This window comes from Mustela nigripes, chromosome 4, assembly GCF_022355385.1.
Source record: "Mustela nigripes isolate SB6536 chromosome 4, MUSNIG.SB6536, whole genome shotgun sequence".
Classification (NCBI taxonomy): domain Eukaryota; kingdom Metazoa; phylum Chordata; class Mammalia; order Carnivora; family Mustelidae; genus Mustela; species Mustela nigripes.
The window spans coordinates 112,299,126-112,321,643 of NC_081560.1; the positions used below are offsets into that span (position 1 = coordinate 112,299,126).

At 43.6% G+C, this 22,518-nt stretch overlaps 1 protein-coding gene across 4 annotated transcripts in view; it reads left to right on the forward strand.

The window, feature by feature from the left end:
- Positions 1-22,518, forward strand: part of EGLN1 (egl-9 family hypoxia inducible factor 1) — a 67,981-nt gene that overhangs the window by 44,608 nt on the left and 855 nt on the right. Inside the window, exons 2-5 of one of the 4 annotated variants that reach the window (XM_059397327.1) lie at positions 5,530-5,649; positions 8,606-8,742; positions 11,361-11,428; positions 12,549-15,054. In XM_059397327.1, the coding sequence (XP_059253310.1) occupies positions 5,530-5,649; positions 8,606-8,742; positions 11,361-11,428; positions 12,549-12,613 (390 nt within the window). In that variant the 3' untranslated portion in view covers positions 12,614-15,054. Of the gene's footprint in view, positions 1-5,529; positions 5,650-8,605; positions 8,743-11,360; positions 11,429-12,548; positions 15,055-22,518 lie in introns of those variants that run through there. The other 3 variants (XM_059397328.1, XM_059397330.1, XM_059397329.1) reach the window with 3 other exon arrangements.

Below are 22,518 nucleotides of genomic sequence, written 5' to 3' on the forward strand. Positions count from 1 at the left end.
CTCTGCCTACTTGTGATCGATCTCTCTCTCTGTCTCTCAAGTAAATAAATAAAATCTTAAAAAAAAAAAAAAAAGAGTCTGACCCTTCACTTAGACTGAGCCACCCAGGCGCCCCTAGGAAGTACATTTTAATAGGATAAATTTTCAGATAGTACACCATTTCCCCTCATTCAGGGAAAATACTACTTTGATAACCCGTAAAATTTTCGTTCTTGTAGATTTGAATCAGTGTTTTAAAATAATTCTGTTCAAAAAGGAAAAAATTTTTTTAAAGTTTCCTGGTTCAGCTTCACACTGAATACAAGTCTTCCAATGCCAGAAATAAATGTCTTCAGATTCCAAAGTGGTATCACAAACCTCTTCCTTCCTTTTATTCTCCGAGTGAAAAACAAATTTATGGTGTTTCTTATCTTAAGAACATCCTCAATCATGTATATTTTCATATCAAAAAGGAAAAAATAGTATTTAATTGTTTTGCTTATGTTGAAATAGGCTTTTTCCCAGTGGGAAATTGAAATATTTAAAGCTGGCATCTCAAAGAGATAGATGGCAGATTAGGAACATACGCAGAATTGTAAAGGAGCAATTGCATTGTTTCTTTTTCAGGCAAATGCCTAGATTCTTTGCTGTCCTCTACCTTATAGGAGTACAGAGTCCTTCCTCGTCCTGCTTCTCCTGAGAAAGGACAGGACAGCCCTAGAGTATCACTTCAGTCCTTATAATAAGTCTCATTTTAATTTTCCTTGATAGACACTAGTGCCTTTCCTTAGCCTTAGAACCGGTACCTCTGACGTAAATCTGTTGGAACAGTTTTATCCCTTATAGGTGTGTCTTAGTCCATTTGGGCTGCGTTTAAAACAGCAGGTAGCTCATAAACCACAGAAGTTTATTTGTTCACGGTGCTGGAGGCTGAAAAGTCCAAAATCAAGGCCACCACGCTGGTCACCTTTGGTGAGGGCCTTCTTCCTGGTTCATGGCCATCGACTTCCCACTGTCTTCCAGGGTTAGAAGGGGCAGCGATCCCTGCAGGGCCTCTTATAAGACATTCATCCCAGTCCTGCGGGCTCCACCGTCGTTCCCTTGGCACCTCCCAAAGGCCCCTCCTGTTACCATCATCTTGAGGGTTATGATTTCAGCTTGTGAATCTGGGGGGGACGTCCACATGCAGACCCAAGCAGCGTGTTACATAATATCTTCCATATAAATCCTAGAATAAAGAAGCTGCCTTCTTAAAAGTGACCCCACTGTCCCTTAACACGATGTATTTGTAATCTTCAGACACTTTGCTTTTCTTCTCTTCACCTGTATCAAATCACATCTGTCCTTTAAAGATAACCTTAGGTCTTTCTTATATGTACCTCAGAGCCTCGTCCCCTTATTTTATTTTACCCAACATTTTTCCAAATTCTTTTTATTATTTATACTACTCAGTTCATCATTCGTTTTATGTGTGCGCCCACTTTCCTCTTTTCTTTTTTCTCCTCTCTTCTCTCTTCCATGTAGGTCCTTTCAGATAGATACCGTAACAGCCCTTGTTGTAGGGTGATATGGTAGGTATGCCATATCTACATATAAAAATATATCTGTATTTTTCCACGTTTTTAAGACTTTTTATTTAAGTTCCTGTCAATGCCGTATTTTTCAACGCTCTCCATGACATCTAGACTAATAAGGTGTTTGAGCACATCTTATGAGTAGAGAATGAGTGGTTATCGGTTGCTTTACCAAGAAATTAATAGAAAATAAACTGAATTTACTGAAAGTATTGTGAATAAGAGTATGTTAGTTGCATATTAAAAGCAAGCAATACCGGAACAGCAACATCAGAGTCTTCATCACGCACATATATGTAAAAGACACCAGGAAAACAAAATTACCAGTTAAGAAACAGAACATGAATATTATTTCAAAACTGGAAAAGCTATGTTACATTTAAGGAACTTTAAATTTTGACGATGCAGATCATAGCTAAGGAGGACTATTTAAGTATGAGTACTGGTTGTAATCTTCGAAGCTGCTAGATTTCATGAGACTTAGAGAAATGCCTTTTTTTTTTTTTTTTAAGTTTTAATTTTAATTTCAGTTAGTTAACACATAGGGTTACCTCAGTTTCAGGTGTGTTGTATAGTGGTGACTCGGCACTTCCATACGTCCCCCGGGGCTCATCCCAAGTGCACTCCTTAGTCCCAGTTCCGAGAGATACACCTGTTTATGTTTGCTACGGTCCCAATGGGGAAGAGTCTCGGTACATGCATCAGTTACTAAATGCAGTGTCACTATGTCATTATTGGGCTGTGCAGTTGTTTGCATAAATTCATGACCCTTCCAGACCTTTGCAGGTTTCCTACAGGGCTTGTCCTTCCCCAGATCATCTATCTAGGAGTACGGTCCCCCAGGCCTCAGATTTTCTGTGATAGCGTGGTTTTTCTGGGTGTGATTAGGCTCTGTCCTTCTCCTGTAGTCTCTCCTTGTACGGCTGGAGGGGCTTGTCTGTCCGTGTTCTAGGACTCCTACTCCTGCCTTGCTGTCTTCTCAGGTATGTCCCAACATGCAGGTAACTGCTGCCCTAGTTGGAGGCTGGGGCAGAATCTGCTTGTCGGGTCTCTTACTTCACTGCAGCCCTCCACCGGTGGCCACCCCCAGGTACCTCCCCATACCCCAAGGGCTCCTGGGAAGGCAGGTTCGAAGTGACTGATACAGTTGGCTCCCATGTTGAGGCATCAACCTGATGTCTGCAGCTTGGTTCTGTTCTGGGGGGTCACGAGCATTGCTGAGAAACTCCTTCCTCCAGGATGCGTGTTATTAAAACCATCCTCCACTTGTATTTCCATTTCTGGAAAGCACGAACTCCAGTGCGTTCCATTCCATGGGAGAGACCCTCAGAGCCGTCCTTGACTCTTCTTCCTCACCACTTCTGATCCATTAGTGGATCCCGTTGGTTTTCTGCCTTCGGAATTCACCCCACCTTGTCACCCTGGGCAGGCCTCCTTTTGGTTTCTCTCCCAGAAGCTGCAGTAGCCAGTTCGCCGCCTTCTCTCTCTCCCTCCTGCCCACAGTCTGGAGTAGCGGCTAGCTGTGTGGGTTCCGAAGCTACATTGCCTGCATTCCTCCCTGCTCCTCTGTCCTAGACACCGAAAACGCTAAGTAGCCTTTCTGGGCCTCGGTTTCCTTTTTTTTTTTTTTTTTTTTTTTTTAAGATTTTATTTATTTATTTGAGAGAGGGAGACAACACGAGGGGTCTGGGTGAGCAGAGGGAGAGGGAGAAGCAGGCTCCCTGCCGAGCAGGGAGCCCGATGCAGGACTGGATCCCAGGATCCTGAGATCATGACCTGAGCCGAAGGCAGACACTTAACTGACTGAGCCACCCAGGAGCCCCCAGGACCTCAGTTTCCTTATCAGTTAAATAAAGATGGGGGTGATGATACTAATTTACCTCATGTGGTTGTGCCAGATGAGTTAGTAGACACAGATTACTTAAAATAGTGTGTGGCAAACAGCATCCGAAAAATATTAGGTAGTGGGTGATATGGAGGTCATTCATTGCACTTGTTAGTTTTTATTCATACAGAACTGAAACTGACCTTCTTAAAATATCGATCAGACATCTCTTCCGTTGGCTTCTTGTGACTTTTAGAACAGAATCCAAAGTCCTGACCATGGCTTGCTGAGCCCACCGTAGTTTGCCTTTGCTCCCCTAGGCCCGCTGGTCTGCTGTGGTTTTCCACTTGGCCCAGCCACTTCTGCCTTTGCTCTCCTTTTCCCTCAGCCGGAAATGCTGACCCCACAGATATTTACACGACCTGCCACTCCCTTCATTGAAGTTTGTGCTCAGATGTGAGCCCCTCACATAGGTCTTCCTTTACTGCTATTCTAGAAATCATCCTGTTCTCCATATCCTTCAACTTTATGAAAAGATAACTACCTAACAGTATATTACACATGTTTGTTAACCAGTTATTTATTTCAGCACACTAGGTTCCCTAATGAATAAAAGCAAGGGACTCCGTTCTGTTCATCACTGTAGCTCCCCTCTCCTCACACCAGGGCCTCTCAGATACACAGCTGGTGCTCAGGAGGTGTCTGCTGTGGGATGGGTGGGGTGGCTGGACAAAGGAAGATTTTCCCCCCTTGCTCTTTGCACAAGAGATGCTGAGGTTACCAGATAGTTGGAGAGGCTTGAGTGAACTTTTTTGAGATGAGACCACTTTAGGAAAGAATTCGGATTGGGTTTTTTGGTTTTTGTTTTTTGTTTTTCCATCCTTTTTGTGGATAAGAATGTATCATGTGATTTACGATGATTGTCTTTATTAATCACAGGTGGATTAATTGCACTGTTAAGCAGGTATCTTCTTATAGTTCCTGTTCAGGGTCTCTTGCATGTGCTATACCATTAGCAGCTGGTGACAGGGAAATTGTTTGAGTTTTTCTTTTGTTGAGTATTATTAAATCCACAAACCCATGCTCTTCTGCCTGTTATTATCTTAAGTCCCAAGAGAAAGCATGTAAGTCTTTTTAAGCTTTCAGTTTTAAAACGCTTCCTAGTCTCTTAGAGATGGAACACCGAGTTACCTATTCACTAATCAGTTGAATATGAGTTTTACAAGTTAGCATTTGTCTTTTACGTTAAATAATGTCATTAATAATGTAATATAATGTTAAATAATGTAATTTCATTACTGTTTGATAGCTTTGTACTAATTCATTGACAATACTGACCAGTTGACTTCAATACATGAAGAAATTATATACATGAGGAAACATGAAATAAAAGATTTCAGAATAAGTTATAACCTTGACCATCTTTGTTTTGTTTTCTTCATAATTCCTGGGTTTTTTTCTGTGTAACCATGCTTTCTAATTTCAGTCGATTATTATGTACTACAGTCCTAGAACATGTGAGTTCTGGTGCTTATTTTGGACCTTTTTTCTGCCTTCATGCTTATTAATACCCATCAATCTTCTGAACTACATCTTGTTACAATGTGAGCAAAAAATGACTTTCTGGTTTGAAGAGGAGTTAGTCCTATGCTAATTTGTCACTTGGCCTTTTCTTTAATCACTGACATTAAATGAGTGACTGTTTTGACCTTCAAAATTCAGAGACTGTTAGATGAGGTGTTTGGCTGTCAGACGTCATGATGGTGTTCTGTCTGCGGTCAGCCCAGGGAGGATAGAAGTCTCCCGTGGAGTGGAACAAAAACTCACTTGATCTTAATCATCAGTATGAATAAAGATCCTGGAAGTGTGTCCTGCGATCCTTCTGGCCTCCGATTCCCTCTCATGTTGGTTACTCCCTTCACGGTGAAGCGGCCCTCACCAGGCCTTGGGTTATTTACCAGCCTACCTGTGTGTTCTTCGTAAGTTTCAACATAGGCTATCTTGGCCCCTTCTTATCTATAAGATATGATCGTTATTTAGAAGAATTTAAGTGTAAGAGTAGCCAAAAATCAGAGATTCCTTTTATAAGGTATTTTGCCTTTTTAGTCATAAATGTATAGACTTTTAAAATCCCCATCATTATTATTACAGGCCATGGTTGCTTGTTATCCAGGCAATGGAACGGGTTATGTGCGTCATGTTGATAATCCAAATGGAGATGGAAGATGTGTGACGTGTATATATTATCTTAATCAAGACTGGGATGCCAAGGTATGCAACTTCATTGACCATTTATTTTTTTTCCCCATAGCTGTTAAGACTCATACTCCTCTTAGGGAGACTGTCTTTACTTTAACACATAGAATAGTTAAAATTTTCTTAGATTTGTTTTGGTTTTGGGTATTAGGAGTGTATCTTTATAACTTGAAACATTATGTTATCTCAAAAAGTAGATTCCCTTATTTTCAGATACTGAGGCATGCATCCAAAATTTAACTTTTTTTTGTTTGTTGCTGTTTCGTTTTGTTTTTTAAGTAAGCTCTACGCCCAGCGTGGGGCTTGAACTCATGACTCCGGGGTCAAGAGTCACACGTTCCACCGACTGAGCCAGCCAGGTGCTCCCCAGAATTTAACTGTTACACAGTGGATTTCATTAAAATATATACCTTTTAATACCTTTTACAAAAAACTCTGCTGAGAATAACTTTTATAATGGCTTCTGAGAGAGATTATGTATAAACAACCATTGCGGATTATTTCCTGCCTACTCCTCTTGCAGAGATCTTATCTGGCATTGGATTGCGGAGTCGAATATTGGAGGCAGGATTCCTTCGTTTTCTGACTGTGGAAAAAAACTTGAAGTTTATCAATACTTACAAATCCTTTAAAACCAATTAGAGTATACATTTAATTTTCTCTTGTTTTAAATGTTTATTTCCTTAATATTGGCCTTTTTCACTTGAGTTTAAATGATTGAAACTTCAGAAGTATGTCATGCTTTTATATTACTTTGGAGGTTGTCTAAACTAATGTTTGGTTGATTTTTAGAAATCCTTATTTACTTTCATTGGAGCAAGAAATTCAAATGGAAAAGTGAACACATTGTATATAGCTCAGTGGATTTTCACAGCATGAACGTACCTGGGTAGCCAGGGCAAGTTTTAAAAATCAAATAACCTTTAAAACACTTGCCCCCAACACACAAACATATACACAGGAGGGAAAACCACCAAGTCTTAAATATGTAAAAACCTAGTAGGATATGCTCACAGGGCTCAGTAATCTTTCTGTGTCATACAGATTTAAAGATTCTCCTCAGTCCGAGTTCAAAAGGGAGGTAAGTTTTATTGCTAAGTAAATTTTGGTTTTTCTGTTCTAGTTTTCAAAGTTTAAAATAGAAACATAGATCTGGTCATTCACCTTGAGCCCAATGGACAAAACAGATTGGTGTTACTTTGGTTAAAACTGCAAAATTTATTTTTTCCCCCAATTTTGTGAATACCTTAAAAGCTAAAAATGTTTGAGCAACTCCTAACTTCTGTATTTTGTTAGGTTCTTTCTAGTTTTGTTCTGACCTAGCCAAGGTCATTAATAATATAGTTTTTAAATTAGTGCCTGAGCTTAGAAAACTCCCCAGTATTTTTGTAGGTAGAACTGAAAACTTCTTTGCAAGATTACAGGAATGTGTGCAGTGTGTCAGATATCGTTGTGGGTGCTGGAGATAGAGCAGAAATACAGCAGCCCTCACAGAGCCTGGGATCTGGCAGAGGGAAGCTAGCGGCAGATGAACAGTGACCGACTGATCCGTGGTTCTGCCCAGCGCAGGACAGATTGCTATGAGACCGACTGCGGGGGGTAGGGGAGGGACATCTGCTTCAGGGGTCAGAGGAAGATTGGAAGCTTGAATTATCTCTTTAAACATTTGCAGCAGATCCCCTGTGATACTCCAGTATCACAGTCAGCGGTCAGGGGGAAGAAAAGGATGTGTTCTTGGTCACAGTCTAGAGATTCTTTAGATGTTTGCATGAGTGCCGTGGGAATCAGTCTGAACAGAACCTGGGGAAGGTTCGGGTAGTTTGAATTTAACTTAAGGATGAGCCTGATGAACAGCTTGTCTGGCTAGACATTCTAGGCTCAGCGTCCGTGGTGTCTCGATTGAGTATGAAAGTTCCTTTCAGTTCGAGTATCTACCTGCTTAGGAGTTAGTTCTTCAAGGGTAAAGAGCTCCTCAGTTGCGGGTGGGTCGTGCCTTGCTCTCACTCCCCCCAGACTGTAATTATCAGGAGGATGACGTTTGTGTACGTTATTCCCTACTCTATACCCGGGGTCCACCTCAGGTCCCAGAACACTCATTCGGTATTGGAATGAATAGGTTGAGTCCATCTAATCCCAGATAGAGACGGATGGTTATTCGGGTAAATAGTAATTATCCTTTCTGGGTGGAATCCCATTCTGTACACAGGTGGCCATCAGTGTGTCAGGCCCAGGCTAGAAAGGGAGACTTATAATCTCTGGTAATGACCACAGTGATGATGATGATGACAATAAGTGATGACACCTTCTACTGATGTAGTTGAATTCCTTATTTATTTAAAAAGATTTTATGTATTTATTCACGAGAGTCAGAGAGAGGGGCAGAGGGAAAAGGAGAAGCAAGCTCCCCCCGGAGCAGGGAGCCCTATGCGGGACTCAGTCCCGGGACCCTGGGATCATGACCTGAGCCCAAGACAGATGCTTAACTGACTGAGCCAGCCGGGCATGCACGTGTCCCTAGTTGAATTCTTTAAATAAGAGGCATTAAACTTGTTGCTGTCTTACTACTGTTGAACCCTGAAACACAATAAACTGCTGAGTTGACATCACCACTTCAAGATAATTTGAAATGGACACATTTTAAAAGCTTAGGCTAATTAAGCACATCATAAACATACCTACATAAGAGACATGTGCTAGTTTTTAAAACTTGCTTCCAGTGTCATTTTAAGCCTTTTGAATTCAGATAATACTCATCTGTTTCATCGGTATTTACAGAAATCCCTAAAACAAGAATTGAATTTTTCCTTTTATCAGTGAGTGTACTTGGAATCTCAGCTTCTCTTCATACCTTTTATTTTGCGAATAATCCAGCTAAGAGTTTTGATTCTGAAATGGTCTTTTTTTTCCCTCCCTAAATTTCATTTTGTAGAGTTCTTGCTCTCGTACTTACATACTGGGCTCTTTTCCATAGGTAAGTGGAGGTATACTTCGAATTTTTCCAGAAGGCAAAGCCCAGTTTGCTGACATTGAACCCAAATTTGATAGACTGCTGTTTTTCTGGTCTGACCGTCGCAACCCTCATGAAGTACAACCAGCATATTCTACAAGGTGTAGTATTTCTTTTAAGAAAAAATTGGTAAAGACTGTGGTAGGAGAGGAGGGGATGGATGAATGTACCTGAGAGTTTTCTAGTGAGCATCTTCTGTTCCTTATTCAGTTGTGACTTTTTAAAATTGAATAATTTTATTTACCATTTATTCTTGGTTAGTGCTTAATGTTTGTGTCTTTCTTTGTGTAACCACTTCCATTTGGGGTAAGAACTGGAAGTACAGGCCGGCCCTCTCCTCTCTACACACTGTCTCATTGTTTTGTGCATCTCTACCTATAATCTGTTCCGATTCTGTGAGAGCACTCACTTGGGGGACAGAAGGGCTCGATAGGGAAAGAAAAGGACAGCTTTTCAAAGGGAGGAAAATGAGAGGGATGATGTTGAAAAATTAAACAAAACAGAAAAGTAAGAGGCACCTGGAGAGTAGAAATGAAGAGAGGAGAAGAAAGGTTGTCATGTGTGGGAGTTCATGGGAGAAAAATAACCCAATAGCTTTAAAGTAAGTACCTAGGAGCCTTGTTATACTTTTGACACTTTCTACTTTGAAATGTTAAGACTCTTAAAATAGAAGATGTTGTAGACATTGTTACAAATATTTGTAGAAAAATTGCACTATTTTGCAAATACCTATTTTTCACTGTAGAAGGGACTTTGAATCTTGTGAGTTACTGGCCAGCAGTGGTTAGGTCTGGTGAGAAGGGACCGAGCTGTAGTCACACCGGGAGAAGAGCTGGCTTCTCCCAGCAGTATCCGGCATGGGCCAGCCTAATGAGGCTCCAATTCCAAAACTTGATCACCTTTTTTTTTCTTGCTTTTCCCTTTCCCTTCCCTTTTCTTCTCTTTTGTTTCCTTTCCTCTTCTCTCCTTTTCTTTCTTTTCTCTTTCCCTTCCTTCCACCCAACATGGGGCTCAAACTCATGACCCTCAAGATGAAGAGTCGCACACTCCACCAGCTGAGCCAGCCAGGCACTCCTTTTCAACTTGCCTCCTTCTGAGCTGTGTTGCCCTAACCCTCATTCACGTAGTGAGCAGCAAGCTGAGTAATTGTGGCTGGAGATCCTAAGAAGCCATGAATGGAAACCGGGGGGGGCGTCCTGTCCCATCACACGATGTGCTGTCCTAAATCCCCCATCTCTCCTGGCTTCCCAGCGCCCATCTCTGCCTATGCTGCTTCTTAAAACCCTTTTTGACCTAGAAGCTGCTCTACGAACCTTTCCTTTTAAGGAGTCTTGCGTATGGTCTGCCTGTATCATTTCTAAATGAAGAAATGACAAACATTTTTAAGTAGTAAATGTCAGACAGTTGTGGAGGGTACATACTACAGAACTCGAGGAGGGAGAAATTGGGTGTTAATTGGAATAGATGGAGTAGATGGCCCAGGTGTCACCATGAAGACAGGAGCTCAGCTGCGCCCAGAATGACCAGAAGCAAGGGGTATGACAGTGTTAGGGAAGCCCTGGGACAAAGGTCAAGGTTGTTCAAGACTCCAATTACTAAGTAACTGGAAGTTTGGGGCATGGGCAAAAAAAAAATTATCTGTCTGTGCCCCTTTCCCTTCCCATGGCCACCTCGGAAAATAGAAGAGGCTACGTGGAGGGAGCAGAATCTGAAGTCAGGACGCCAGACTCAGACCTCAGCCTGGTCACTCAGCAGCTGAGTGATCTGCTGGCCTCACTTTCCCCATTGGCCCAGACTCCCAGACTCTGCCTCCAGTCTGCGTTTGACTCCTTCCTTCAGATACGTTACCTGGTACGGGTCTGTCACACGCACGGGCTCTTCATTCAATCACTGATGCCCCCCCCAGAGTCCCCGCCCCGGCCCTAGTTAAGATACTCTGACTGTTGCGTTCTGCTGAGCAGTCCCCATGTCTAGTGCGTTTCTGCTTCCTGTAGCATGTGAACACTTTCCCCATTATTGGGACCAGGAGGTGTCACAGTGTGCTTTGTAGTATTTAATAAACCAGAAATTCTTCCTTTATTTGGGGAACTAGCTATTCCAAACAAGTGACATTTTTGGAGGAATTAATTTTAGCTAAATAAACTTCACATGTCAAAACACAGTGTAAAATTATTTTGATAAAAATCCCCAAAACTCTTAGCATAATTTACCTCTTTCTTGATGACACCAGATTATAAACACCCACTGTTAGTCTTCGCTGTCCTACGGTGGTGTCCTCAGAAGCTGCTGGAACTGGGAGCCATCCCTTCTGCCACAGGGCCCCAGGCCGTGACTCCTCTTCTGCTTCTCTTCTCTTTTTTGAGAACTTTCGCTAGTGATGCTGTGCTTTTCCTGTCAGGGCCATTCTTTTCCCTTCTTCCTGTCTGTTTCTGATCTTCTGTGGGCTCGCAACAATAATCCAGTAGGTTAAGCAGGTAGTAACAAGAGCCCCAAAACTCAGCTTCACAACATCTATTTTAGCTACTTCTGGTTCTCTGCAGCGCTCTTGAGCGGCGAGGTTCCTGAAGAGGTGGGTGGTCACTGAGCTCGGTGTCCTCTGATAACATTTGGTCGAGGCATTGTTTTGGCGTTACACCTTGTCATAGACCATTGCCAGAGCATACCACTCTTTTTTTTCCCCAGTGTGATCGTTCTTACCCTATTCTAAATTTTCTTTTAGGTACGCAATAACTGTTTGGTATTTTGATGCAGATGAGAGAGCGCGAGCTAAAGTAAAATATCTAACAGGTAAACGTTATTTGGGGCCAGGGTCAACCGTAAGGCGGGCAGCCCACAGTCCCGCGCTGCTGTCCCTGAGCGCACGCACGGTCTTTATTAACTCCACGAAGGCTTGCCCCTTGTTTTTGTCAGATTCCTTAGTTCCCTGACTTCTCTCAAGTCATCTTCCTTGTTCTCTTTAACCAACACTGTCCGAAGATGAGGAAAGTTTGAGGCCAGAAACTTGAAAAAATGATTCAAGTACAAGCTGAGTTTTTCTGTGATTACCCTTCCCAGTCACCGGCTGCCCAGCTCGTGGTAATGCCGTCTGACTTGTCTCACTCTCCCGTTAGAAGGAAGTCAGTAAATACCCTTTCCCTGTTAAACGTACACTCTCTAGAGAATATCCGGGTCTTCCACGTTGAATGTGGACGTGAAGAAAGTGAATACAAAGGAGACGAATTGAAATGCCGAAATCAGTAAGGCAGCCAAGCACGTCGAGGCCATCCCTGCCAGCCGGTGGTGTCCGTAGATCAACACGCTCGAACCGAATTTGAAGATCCTTCAGGATGCCAGTCCCACCCCCCGAACCCCCACCACCAACTGTCTCTTGAGAGCAGGGGGTCTTAGTTTTCCATCAGATGGACCACTTCCCTCTTTCCTTTAACCCTGTCTTATATCTCCAAAAGTCCTCCATCCTCACATTACTGATGTGCTGTATTTTCACGAGCCATTGGTAATCCCATATCATCCTTTTGTAAAATTATAAAATTGGATGTGCATTGCTTTTTCTATGTATTTTTAAAGTTATTATTTGTGGCAGAACCCTAGTGGTGTGCTTTCAGTGACGCCGAACACACTGCTATTTTATAGCAATTCAAATTGCTTTTTAAGTAAAAAGGAGATAAAATTATTATCTCTGTAGAGAATGGCTTTCCCCTGTGAGGGTTTACCAGTTCAGAGTAACTCGTTCATTGTAGCAGTGCTGCAGGGTAGCAAGTCTGACAGTTTTCAGATGATGTATGTTTGCAAAGCTGTGGCAGTGTGTGCACTGGTAGGAGCTCAGTGGGAAGCTGTAACAGAATAACAAAAGCTCTCTGGTGCTGAATGAATGAATGAATGAATGACTTTTTTTTTTTTAACCTCACAGGTGAAAAAGGTGTGAGGGTTGAACTCAATAAGCCTTCCGATTCCATCAGTAAAGACGTCTTATAGAGCCTTCAATCCAGCAATACCCCACTCCACCTACAAGAATTGTTGACGCTCTTTGTTAACTTGTGAATATGAATAAATGGGATAAAGAAAAATAGACAACCAGTTGGCATTTTAATAAGGAAACAGAAACAACTTGGTCGTGTTGCCTCAGAAAGAAGATTGTGACTGTGACTTTGTACTGCATGACTTTCCAAACCTGTGATCTCATGGTAGCTTGTAAGCTACCGGCTGAAAATGGGGGTGACACCTGGATGTGAAATAAGTGCCCTAGGTAGAAGTTTTTCATTCTTATATTTTGCCAGATCTGTCATCTAGATGAGTTCATTTCATCTCTCCCTTTTTTATATAGTCAAGTTTGAATTTGAAGTAATTTTTGTATGATCAGGTACAATACATCAAAACTGAATTGAGAAAAAAGTACAGTATTACTCCCCCAAATAGCATCGATCTATTTTTGTAAACTTCTTCGTACTATTAAATTTTGCCCTAAAAAAGACCTCTTATCATGATTGTTGCCAGTGACTGATGATTCCTTTCCTTTCCTTTTTACTTACCGTAAGAAAAGGAGCACTTTAATCGCCAACTGAAAACTCAGATTGTTTTGTAGTCCTGTCTTTTACACTAATTTGAGCTCTTTAAAGATTGCTGCTGTTGTGTTTTTGACATTGTTCGTAACGAAACGTTAACAGTAAAACCATCACTGTTTACTACCAATAACTTTCAGTTCATGTTTTATACGGAAAAATACCCAGGTTTTATTCTTTTAAGTTAGTATTTTTTAAAAGACTAAAGTGACTGGCACTAAATGAACTTGAGTTTGTCCTCAGCATCAAGTTCCCAAGACAAAGGGCTCTCTCATGCTTTCAGGTCTATCCTATAGACGTAATAGGTGACGTCCCCTTCCTAAGACTTTTCCTTTTGCTTCCTGTCAAGTTGATCGGACTTCCAATTTTGCTGTTAACGTTTCCTTCCCACTCCTGCGATGCACGTGATTTGCGGTGGAGAACCTGGCTTCTGTTGGCTAGCATCAGGGGGAGACGGAGCGCCAGGGCTGGGCGGTGTTAGCGCAGACTGGATGTTAGCGAATCCTCCGCCCCGAGCCAGGGCAGGCCTTCCCCAGGCGTGACATGATGCTCTCCTCTTTGTCAGTAGCTGGATGTTTAGCTTAAAAATACAAAAGAAGTGGAAAACCAGGTAATTTTATTATTTTGTTTTGTGACTTTTCTTTACTTTTCAGAAAAAAAGGGACTATTAACAGTAACACACGAGGCCTCCCATACTTCTGGTTTTTGGTGGATGAACTGGGATGGACATCCAAGACTTCATTTTCCTCGGCCAGTCTTTAGCAGAGGCCAAAGGGTGGATCCATATTTAACATGAATCATGGGTCAGACCTTGCCCACTTCAGTTTTCTACATCTACCCTTGATCTTTGCCAAAATGTGTGCACAGAAATACTTCTGTATATTTCAACTCATGACAGTTTTAGCATCTGTATAGTTTGTATTCAATTAGAGACCTTTTCTATGGAAAGCTCAGTAATTTTTATTAAAAGATTGCTATTGTTCATGTAAAACATGAAAAAAAGTTGTTTGGTGAAACTGACAGTATAGACGTAGGGCGGGATGAAAGGTTTCAGTATTGTGAACTCACTTAGGAACGTGTGGGAGAAAATCAGAGTTTATTGTTGTTTTTCCTCGCCCTTGTTCGGTTTTGTTCCCCTTCCTCTCTGTGTTCCAGATAATGCCGTGTGACATCTCTGTAGTAAGTGCCTCTGCCAGCCGGACCTGGGGGTGCGGGCTGTCTCTGCCATCTGGTCTGCGGCGCGCTGCGCTAGGCCGCCACTCGGAAGCACTGTCGTTCTTAGGTCTAGTAGAGATTGTGTTCTGTGGAGGAGGTTCGTGTGGTCGTCAGGGGGTCCTGCAGCAGCCTTGCCCTCTGGGAGCCCCAGGGTCATTCGCGTGTGTATCTCTGCAGTTGTGCAAAGTGTCAGATTCTACTCTCTGTGCGTGTGCTTTCCAGACAGGTCTTAAAATCGGTATTTTTCAGAAAATTGTATCTAATTTCTTGGAGATCATTGTGAAAGGATCAAGAAATCCAGTGTAGCCATTTCTTTAGTATCCACTTAAAATCTGTTCATTTCATGTTAGTGGGACCATTAACTTGTCACCAAGCAGGACTCTATTTAAAACTATTTGTGGCCTCTATGTGTTTAATCCTGGTTAAAGATGAAGCTTCTAATGCTGTTTTTCAACACATTAACCAGCTGAACCAGCTGTAAAACACAGACCTTTATCAACAGCAGGCAAGGAATTTCAGGATTCATACACAGATAGATGGTGAAGTCATGTAATTTGAAAAGTGGTGTTTCGTTATGAAGGAGTTCTCAAGTTGCTTGTAAAGCTAATCTAATTAAAAAGATGTATAAATGATCTTGAAAAACTATGGTGGTTATTTCCAGCTGTCTTTTTTTTTTTTTTTTTTTTTAATCCTTCCTCATACACTGACTTTCTTAATGGGCCCTTCCATCAGATAAGGTCCTTTTCTGTCGCACATCTCTGGCATAGTCCAGAACGTTTGGTATTGTTCTTTATAAATGATAATAAGGGAAAGAGAGAGAACAGTAAACATAGGAGTCTTAACAATTCTAGAAACATCCTGGGGGGTAATTGGCCTGTCCACGGAATCTATGAGTTCTTTGTTTGAATTCTCAACATTTGGATTCTTGCCCTTTGAATAGGATTTTTAAAAATTACTCCCAGCACCAGTGCTGTCAGATACATCTGTGTCACCCCTCTGCAGCAAACAGGAAGGGGCATTAGGCATAGATCTGCAATTGTCATAGGTGTCCTGTGTGTATATGCATGGAAGTTTAATTCATGTAATCGTGGTCAGAGCCTACAGTGTAAGAGCTCTTACAATGTGAGATCAGTGTCCTTGTTCATTGATCTCTTAGCTAAGGGACGTTTGGTGTGGTGGTTTTGTTGTGTTCTAGCCTATCGTGGGGCATGTGGGAAAAGGTACTGAAATATAGTGGGCTGGATTAAAGGTGAGGGCAGATGAGTCAGAGATGAAGACTAATTTAATGAGGTAGTGTTGTAAAGAGAGCACAGGACTGACAAATCTGTTTAGCTTTGGTCTAGGCACTTAATTAGGTAACTGTTGGAGCCAGACCTAAATGAAGTACGGATTACTTCCAAGGTGCGCGTGGCCCAAGCATGAGGGCTCTGCGGTGGCCAGAGGCCACCATGGTAAATATGTATACTGTATGTTTAACCATGTCCTTGTGTGTAGGTGGTTTTTAATTCACTTACACTCACGAGGAAATGCCCAGACTCCACTGCTTCAGGATCAGTCTTTGGACATCCAAGGTCAGGAATCCATTCCCCCCCATGCTGCTGTTGATTTTAATGCAGATTCTTTTCCTCATCGCCAGCGAGTAAATTTCACCTGAAATTTGGCAAGCGCCCAAGGATGAACCACTGGACAAATGACCTATATGAAGGGCCGGGCCTTGGGAGCTGGAAGGAGTTTTGTGAGGAGAAAATACTTCAAGACAAACCACTTCACAAGACAAGCAGAGCCTTCCCAGCTGCCGGCAGCCAAAGCTCCTTTTATCAAATGGATGATTTTTCGACTCTGAAATAAGGGGTCAGGGGTCATAAAGATCATTAAGGCATTTTTGGATCAGGTCATCTTTTTACTGAGATTAGGACATTTTCTGCCAAAATTAATGACTATTATGAGTTCTGTGAAATCACTCCATAGTTTTTCCTCAGAACCTACGGAGTAGGCGAACGTCATCTCCGTTGACAGAGCAGCTGAGAACAGTGACTCGTTCAGGACTGCGTAGCCAGGAAGTGGAAGAGAGCCAGGACTTGAGCGTGGACGTCCTTTTCTTGTTTAATTTTTTTAAAAGTCAAAGTTCTACTGTATATGTAGCTAAGTCAGCTTGTTCTAGAAGGGTTTTTAAGGAAATGAGCCCCTCATGTGCTTCCCCTGAGGACAAATTTTAACTCTTAAGTGATTCTTTGGATGTAATTAGTTGCCTGATTAGTTCTTAGTGACATAATCACGTTGCCACATGTTGGATTTCCAGGGTGAGGGCTTATATGCTAACAGGTTCCCCACTCGAAAGATACGACTGTAAGTCCCTATCCAGCCCCCAGGTCAGCCCCCCGCCGATGCATGGACTGCACACTTCATATCCCCTGCCTTCCTCATAGAATTTTGCTGTAACTTAAATCTGGTTGATCGTTCAGACTGTTGTGACACTCAGAGCTGGGACGCAGAGTAAACCATGGTGACTTTTCATCCACGATTTGCTTGTATCCTCCTGCCTGATTTTCCTGCTTTTCCTGCGGCTTCTCGCCTGCGGTTGTCTGGAGCCGTTGTCCCCTCTGCCTGCTACACAGCCGTCTTCCTGAGGTCTCCTTTCCCCATTGTTCTGGAGACCCCCTCCACCACTCTGCTGGGTCTCTGGTTTCCTGGATCCCTTATCTTCCCCTTTCTTGGTCGACTTCCTCAGTCCGGGAGGGGGAGCGTGTCCTTCACATGTCTTCCTGAGAAAGAGTAGGTGGGTGGTAAATTTCTCAAGACCCGTGTCTTTGTTTTACCCTCAGACTTCATTGGTAACTTGCCCAAGCTTCCCACTCTCATCCGGAAAGCATTTTCCTTCAGCATTTGGAGGGCATTGCCTCACTGGTTCTAGGTTCCAGCATGGATGCGAAGAACTCTAACGCCATTCCTATGTGCCTGACTCTTCAGAAGGAGGCCGCTTTCCCTCTGTGGAAGCTCACGGAATCGCTCTTTGTCCCTAGAGCCCTGGGGTTAGTATAGAAGAACCAGTTCCATTTAAGAGATACAGTATCTGTGGGGCACCTGGGTGGCTCAGTGGGTTAAAGCCTCTGCTTTCGGCTCAGGTCATGATCCTAACATCCTGGGATCGAGCCCCACATCCGGCTCTCTGCTCGGCGTGGAGCCTACTTCCCTTCCTCTCTCTCTGTCTACTTGTGATCGCTCTCTCTGTCAAATAAATAAATAAAATATTTTTTTAAAAAAGAGATACAGTATCTAACCTTGCTTTGCGTCCATTTTAATGTTTCTGTTTCACAGAGGTTTTGGCTCACAGGTCTGGTCATTTTTGCTGGGTGTTCGTGTCTAAGGGGAGGTACTTGAGCTTCTGGTTTTCCAAGAAATACTGGCAGCGGCCTAAATCGGAATCTCTTTCATAGTCTTCCCAACACAGACAAGGAGAACCGAGCAGGTCACCTAGAGCGCATGACTGCACCACAACCGGGAGTGACACACAGAAGTTCAGCCTGCAGGGGAGCAGAGAAGTCCATCTCCGAGGCCAGCGTCAGGCCCCATGTGAAGGCAGAGTCAGGTGGAAACTGTACAATGGAAGGGACCAGGGCAGTAGAAGCCTAGAGGTGGCAGCACACAGCGGGGGTCGGAGGGAAGCAGGGGCCCCACCTCGAGTGATGCAAATACAGACAGTCCCCGACTGATGGTGGCTGACTCAAGGATTTTTCGGCTTTAGTGCGGAAGCAATGGGCATTCAGTAGCAACTATACCTGGGGTTTTGAGTTCGGGTCTTTTGGTCTTTTTTGGTCCCGGGCCAGTGGTTTGTGGTACAGTCACTCGTGATGCTAGGTGACAGCAGTGCCTTCCAACTTCGAGGCAGCCACACCATCACGAGGGTCAAAAACCAACACCTTTCCTGCCTCCTATAGCCCTACGGCCATTCTGCTTGTCACTTCCGGCAGCGTTCAGTCACTTACAGGAGCTACGCAGCGCGTCATTACTAAACAGGCCGTGTGGTAGGTGACTTTGCCTCCCTGTAGGCTGACCTGAGTGCTCTTAGCATGTTCAGAGTCCGTGGGGCTGAGCTGTGATGCCCGGTAGGTTAGTGTACTAAGTAAGGGCGTCTTCAGCTTACGACGGGTTCATTCCGTTGTAAGCGGAGGAAGATCTGTGTTGATGAATCAGAGCCCGGTTCACCAGAGCACTAGCCACTGGGTCATCAAGAGGAAGACGTTTGGACAAGTACTGTTCCTGGGAAGAGGCGTCAATGTCTCCTGGAGGCCTGATGGTCAAATGCAAGAAGGAAGCAAAGGTCTCGTGGTGGGGCGTCGGGGAGAGTCTCACAGAATTCGAAGAGAACAACCCCTTCCAGCTCAAAAATACAAGTGCTCTCTCTGGGCAACACTGCACTTCGCTGAACCAACAGAGCGCCTGTGACTCCACCCGGTCGGCCACACAGACCCCTCCTCTCTGCCTGGGTAGAACCAGCTAGCTCTGCCATTCAGGAAGAGAATGCCTTCCAAAACGAGCACAACAACGAAGACGGCATCTCTCAACACTGCATTAGAAGGAAACAAAATGAGAGTCATTGACAGCTCATGACAAAAGTCTCTCCTTAGCAAGAAGGCCGAAGAAAACCGCAGGGAGAGCGAGCCGGAGTTAGACATCCTTAAGCTGGACTGTTCATGAATTCAACTTAACACTGGAACTTAAAAATGCAAAATGTCAGGGGCGCCTGGGTGGCTCAGTCGGTCGAGGGTGAGCCTTCAGCCCACGTATTGATCCCAGGGTCCTGGGATTGAGCCCCCTGTCAAAGCTCCCTGCTCTGCGGGGAGTCTCCTCCCTCTGCCGCCACCCCTCCCCCTGCGCTCTCTAATAAAATCTTTTAAAAAATTTTTCAAAATGTCAGAACAAAAACCAAGAAAACCTGCAACAACCTATAAAAAATTGAAAAAGGCAAAATTATCTCAAGATTAAATTATAGGGTGGCCAAGAAGAATACATTTCAGCCGAAAATACAGTGACGGGCACTGGAAAAAGAAAAGCACCCGAGAGTACATAACAAAAATTACAAGAGAGTAGAGTGGGTGCACACGAGTGCGTGTGCAGTGAGGGCAGCTTGCACAGCAACCTGGTACACAGCCGCGAGCACGGACAGTCGGCCGACACACAGCATGGAGGGCTCCCAGGTGTGCTAAGAAGATCGCCTTGTGGAGCCTGTAGGTGTGGCTACTGCCTATATGGTGGTAAGAATGGAACTGAGCAGGTGTGTGTGTGGGGGGGGTCCCTCTTCATAAATGCGGTGCTGGGGCACCTGGGTGGCTCAGTCAGTTAAGGTCTGCCTTGGGCTCAGGTCCTGGGATGGAGCCTTGTGCCAGGCTCTCTGCCCCTCTAACCCTCCCCCGACTCCTGGTCTCTAAGTAAAATCTTTTAAAGATAAAAATAAATGCATTTCTGGAAACCATTTTGTACCTGTGTGTATGTGTAGGTACACACACGTTCATCTCTTGAACTGCTTTTTCTTTAAGATCTTATTCTCAGGTAACATTTCCAGCCAGCATGAGGCTTGAACTCCTAACCCTGAGATCAAGAGTCGCGTGTTCTACTGACTCAGCCAGCCAGGTGCCCCTCTACTGAGCTACTTTAAATGTACACAGATGGGACGCCTGGGTGGCTCAGTGGGTTAAGCCGCTGCCTTCGGCTCAGGTCATGATCTCAGGGTCCTGGGATCGAGGCCCGCATCGGGCTCTCTGCTCAGCAGGGAGCCTGCTTCCCTCTCTCTCTCTCTCTCTGCCTGCCTCTCCATCTACTTGTGATTTCTCTGTCAAATAAATAAATAAAAATCTTTAAAAAAAAATGTACACAGATACATAAAGGAATCATGTGAGGAATCTTCTGTGAAAACAAAAAACCAAATGCCTTCCCTGTTTCTTTCATACAGGCACCGATTTTCCTATATTTAGTTTGCAAGGAACACTTAGCCCTGGAATGATCTGGGTCTTAAAAGAGTGTTCTAGCTGGCAATACACAGCCTTGGACTCTTCAGAGCTATGGAGAAGAGTCGGTGTTCATGGACGTATCATCAGGAAAGCACACAGAAACGGAACTTGACAATGCCCAGCCGTTTCAGCCACTCCACACCCAACAATCTGAGGCTTCTCCATGTTCTGTTCAATTCCACTGTCGGGGCAGAGGACAGTATTGATGTCCTGGGAAGCCCTCAGACTGCTGTAGGCGACACAGAGGAAAGTGCACTGTCTCAGGCTGTAATTTCAGAAATAGTAGAAAAGCATAGGTCTTGCCTTGTCTAGAAGGCTTCCTGTTATGAACCGCCCCGTTCTGCCATATGTGTGGGTGACTGCCTGCTTGCAGAGTGCAAATGACAGGTGGAATGAAAGCAAGGCTAGGAGGTTAGGGTGCCCTATACATCACTCCTTATTTGTTGGTACAAGCACACATTCTTGGCCTGCCGGGTCTCTTCTCACAGGACTTGTGATCATACCTAGCCTTTCCTTGCTAGGAATCAGAACTGGCAATTATTGTTCCAGTTGTTGGTAAGTTTCTTGTCCATTTGGTTTGGCCTCCACTTGGGGTTTTTTGAGAAATTGAACTTCCCAAGAGCGCCCCCTGGTGCTCAGTGAACGGGGGTAAATCTTTCCGCAGGGTTGGCTCCAGTACACAAGGCAGCCAACAGCAGCTTGTTTCTGGATTAGAGCACACAACATTGTGAACTTTAATAATCATCTAGTTGCAGAGTCCCCCAGAAAGAACAGTCTTTTTATTTCAAAAGACATAATGATGATTAGGTATGTATCCTGAAACCTTCTGGCGGAGTATTAGCCAAAAGAAGCCAGCACTAACCTCCCTGTGGCGTCCTTTTCTTTTAACTCTCTAGGCAATTTAATTTGTAATGGTAATTGTCATATCAGAGTTTTACTTCAGTGGTGGATATGCTGCTAGTCAAAAACTAAAACAAACTGCTAAAAAAGCAAGACAACGGAGAACAAGAAGCCAGCGGTCCTTGGTGAGAACAAACAAACCACGCAGAGCTCAGTGTTGTTTCTAGTAGCCCTGGGAGAGGAGGTCGAGTGTGTGCCCGGGTGCAGGATCCCAGGGAGGCATCAAGTTTGCGGGAAGATACACAGTCGCCCTTTCACTTTGACAGTGAAATTTACTAAAAAATCCTGTAACCTTTGCGGGGTGCCTGGATGGTGTAGTCAGTTGAACTTCTGATTCTTTTTTTTTTTTTTTTTTTTTTTAAGATTTTATCTATTTGAGAGAGACACAGAGCACAAGTGGAAGAGAGGGTAGTGGGAGAAGCAGGCTCCCCCCTGAGCAGGGAGCCCAATGTGGGACTTGATCCCAGGACCCGAGGATCATGACCTGAGCTGAAGGCAGATGCTTAATAACGGAGCCACCCAGGTGCCCTGAACCTCTGATTCTTGGTTTCAGCTCAGCTCTTAATCTCAGGGTCGTGCTCTGTGTTGGACTCTGTGCTCAGCGCAGTCAGCTTGAGAGTCTTTCTCCCTCTGCCCATCCCGCTCATGCTCTCTCTCTCTCTCTCTCAAATCAATCAGTCTTAAAAAATATACATCCTGTATAGCCCTGGGTGTTAATACACAACTAATGAATTGTCGAACACTACATCAAAGACTAGTGATGTTCTACATGTTAGCTAACTGAGCACAGTGATAAACAGAAATCCTGTAAACTAAAAAAAAAAAAAGAAGAAATAAATCCTGTAAACTTTGAAGAAAACAAGCTCAGTGCTTTAGGACAACGGGACAGTATGAGTTTTTTGTTGTACTTTCCACTTTAGATACACATTTATAGTCTACAAAGCAAAACAGAGAACTTTCCAAATTTAAAATTAGGTAGATAATGGGATAGCCCTGACTTGAATTCTTACACAGTCTACCACCCTTCTCCCCAACCCCATCTCTCCAGAATGCATGCTGATAGCATTTAAAGGTTGACCCAGGGTTACGAGCTGTTACTAGTGCAGGACGTGTACTTTAAAGGGTAAAAAAAACTAAACCAACAGAACACGATTTCTTTTATAATAATGACTCAGAGTTGAGGTTAACAATTCTTTTGGTG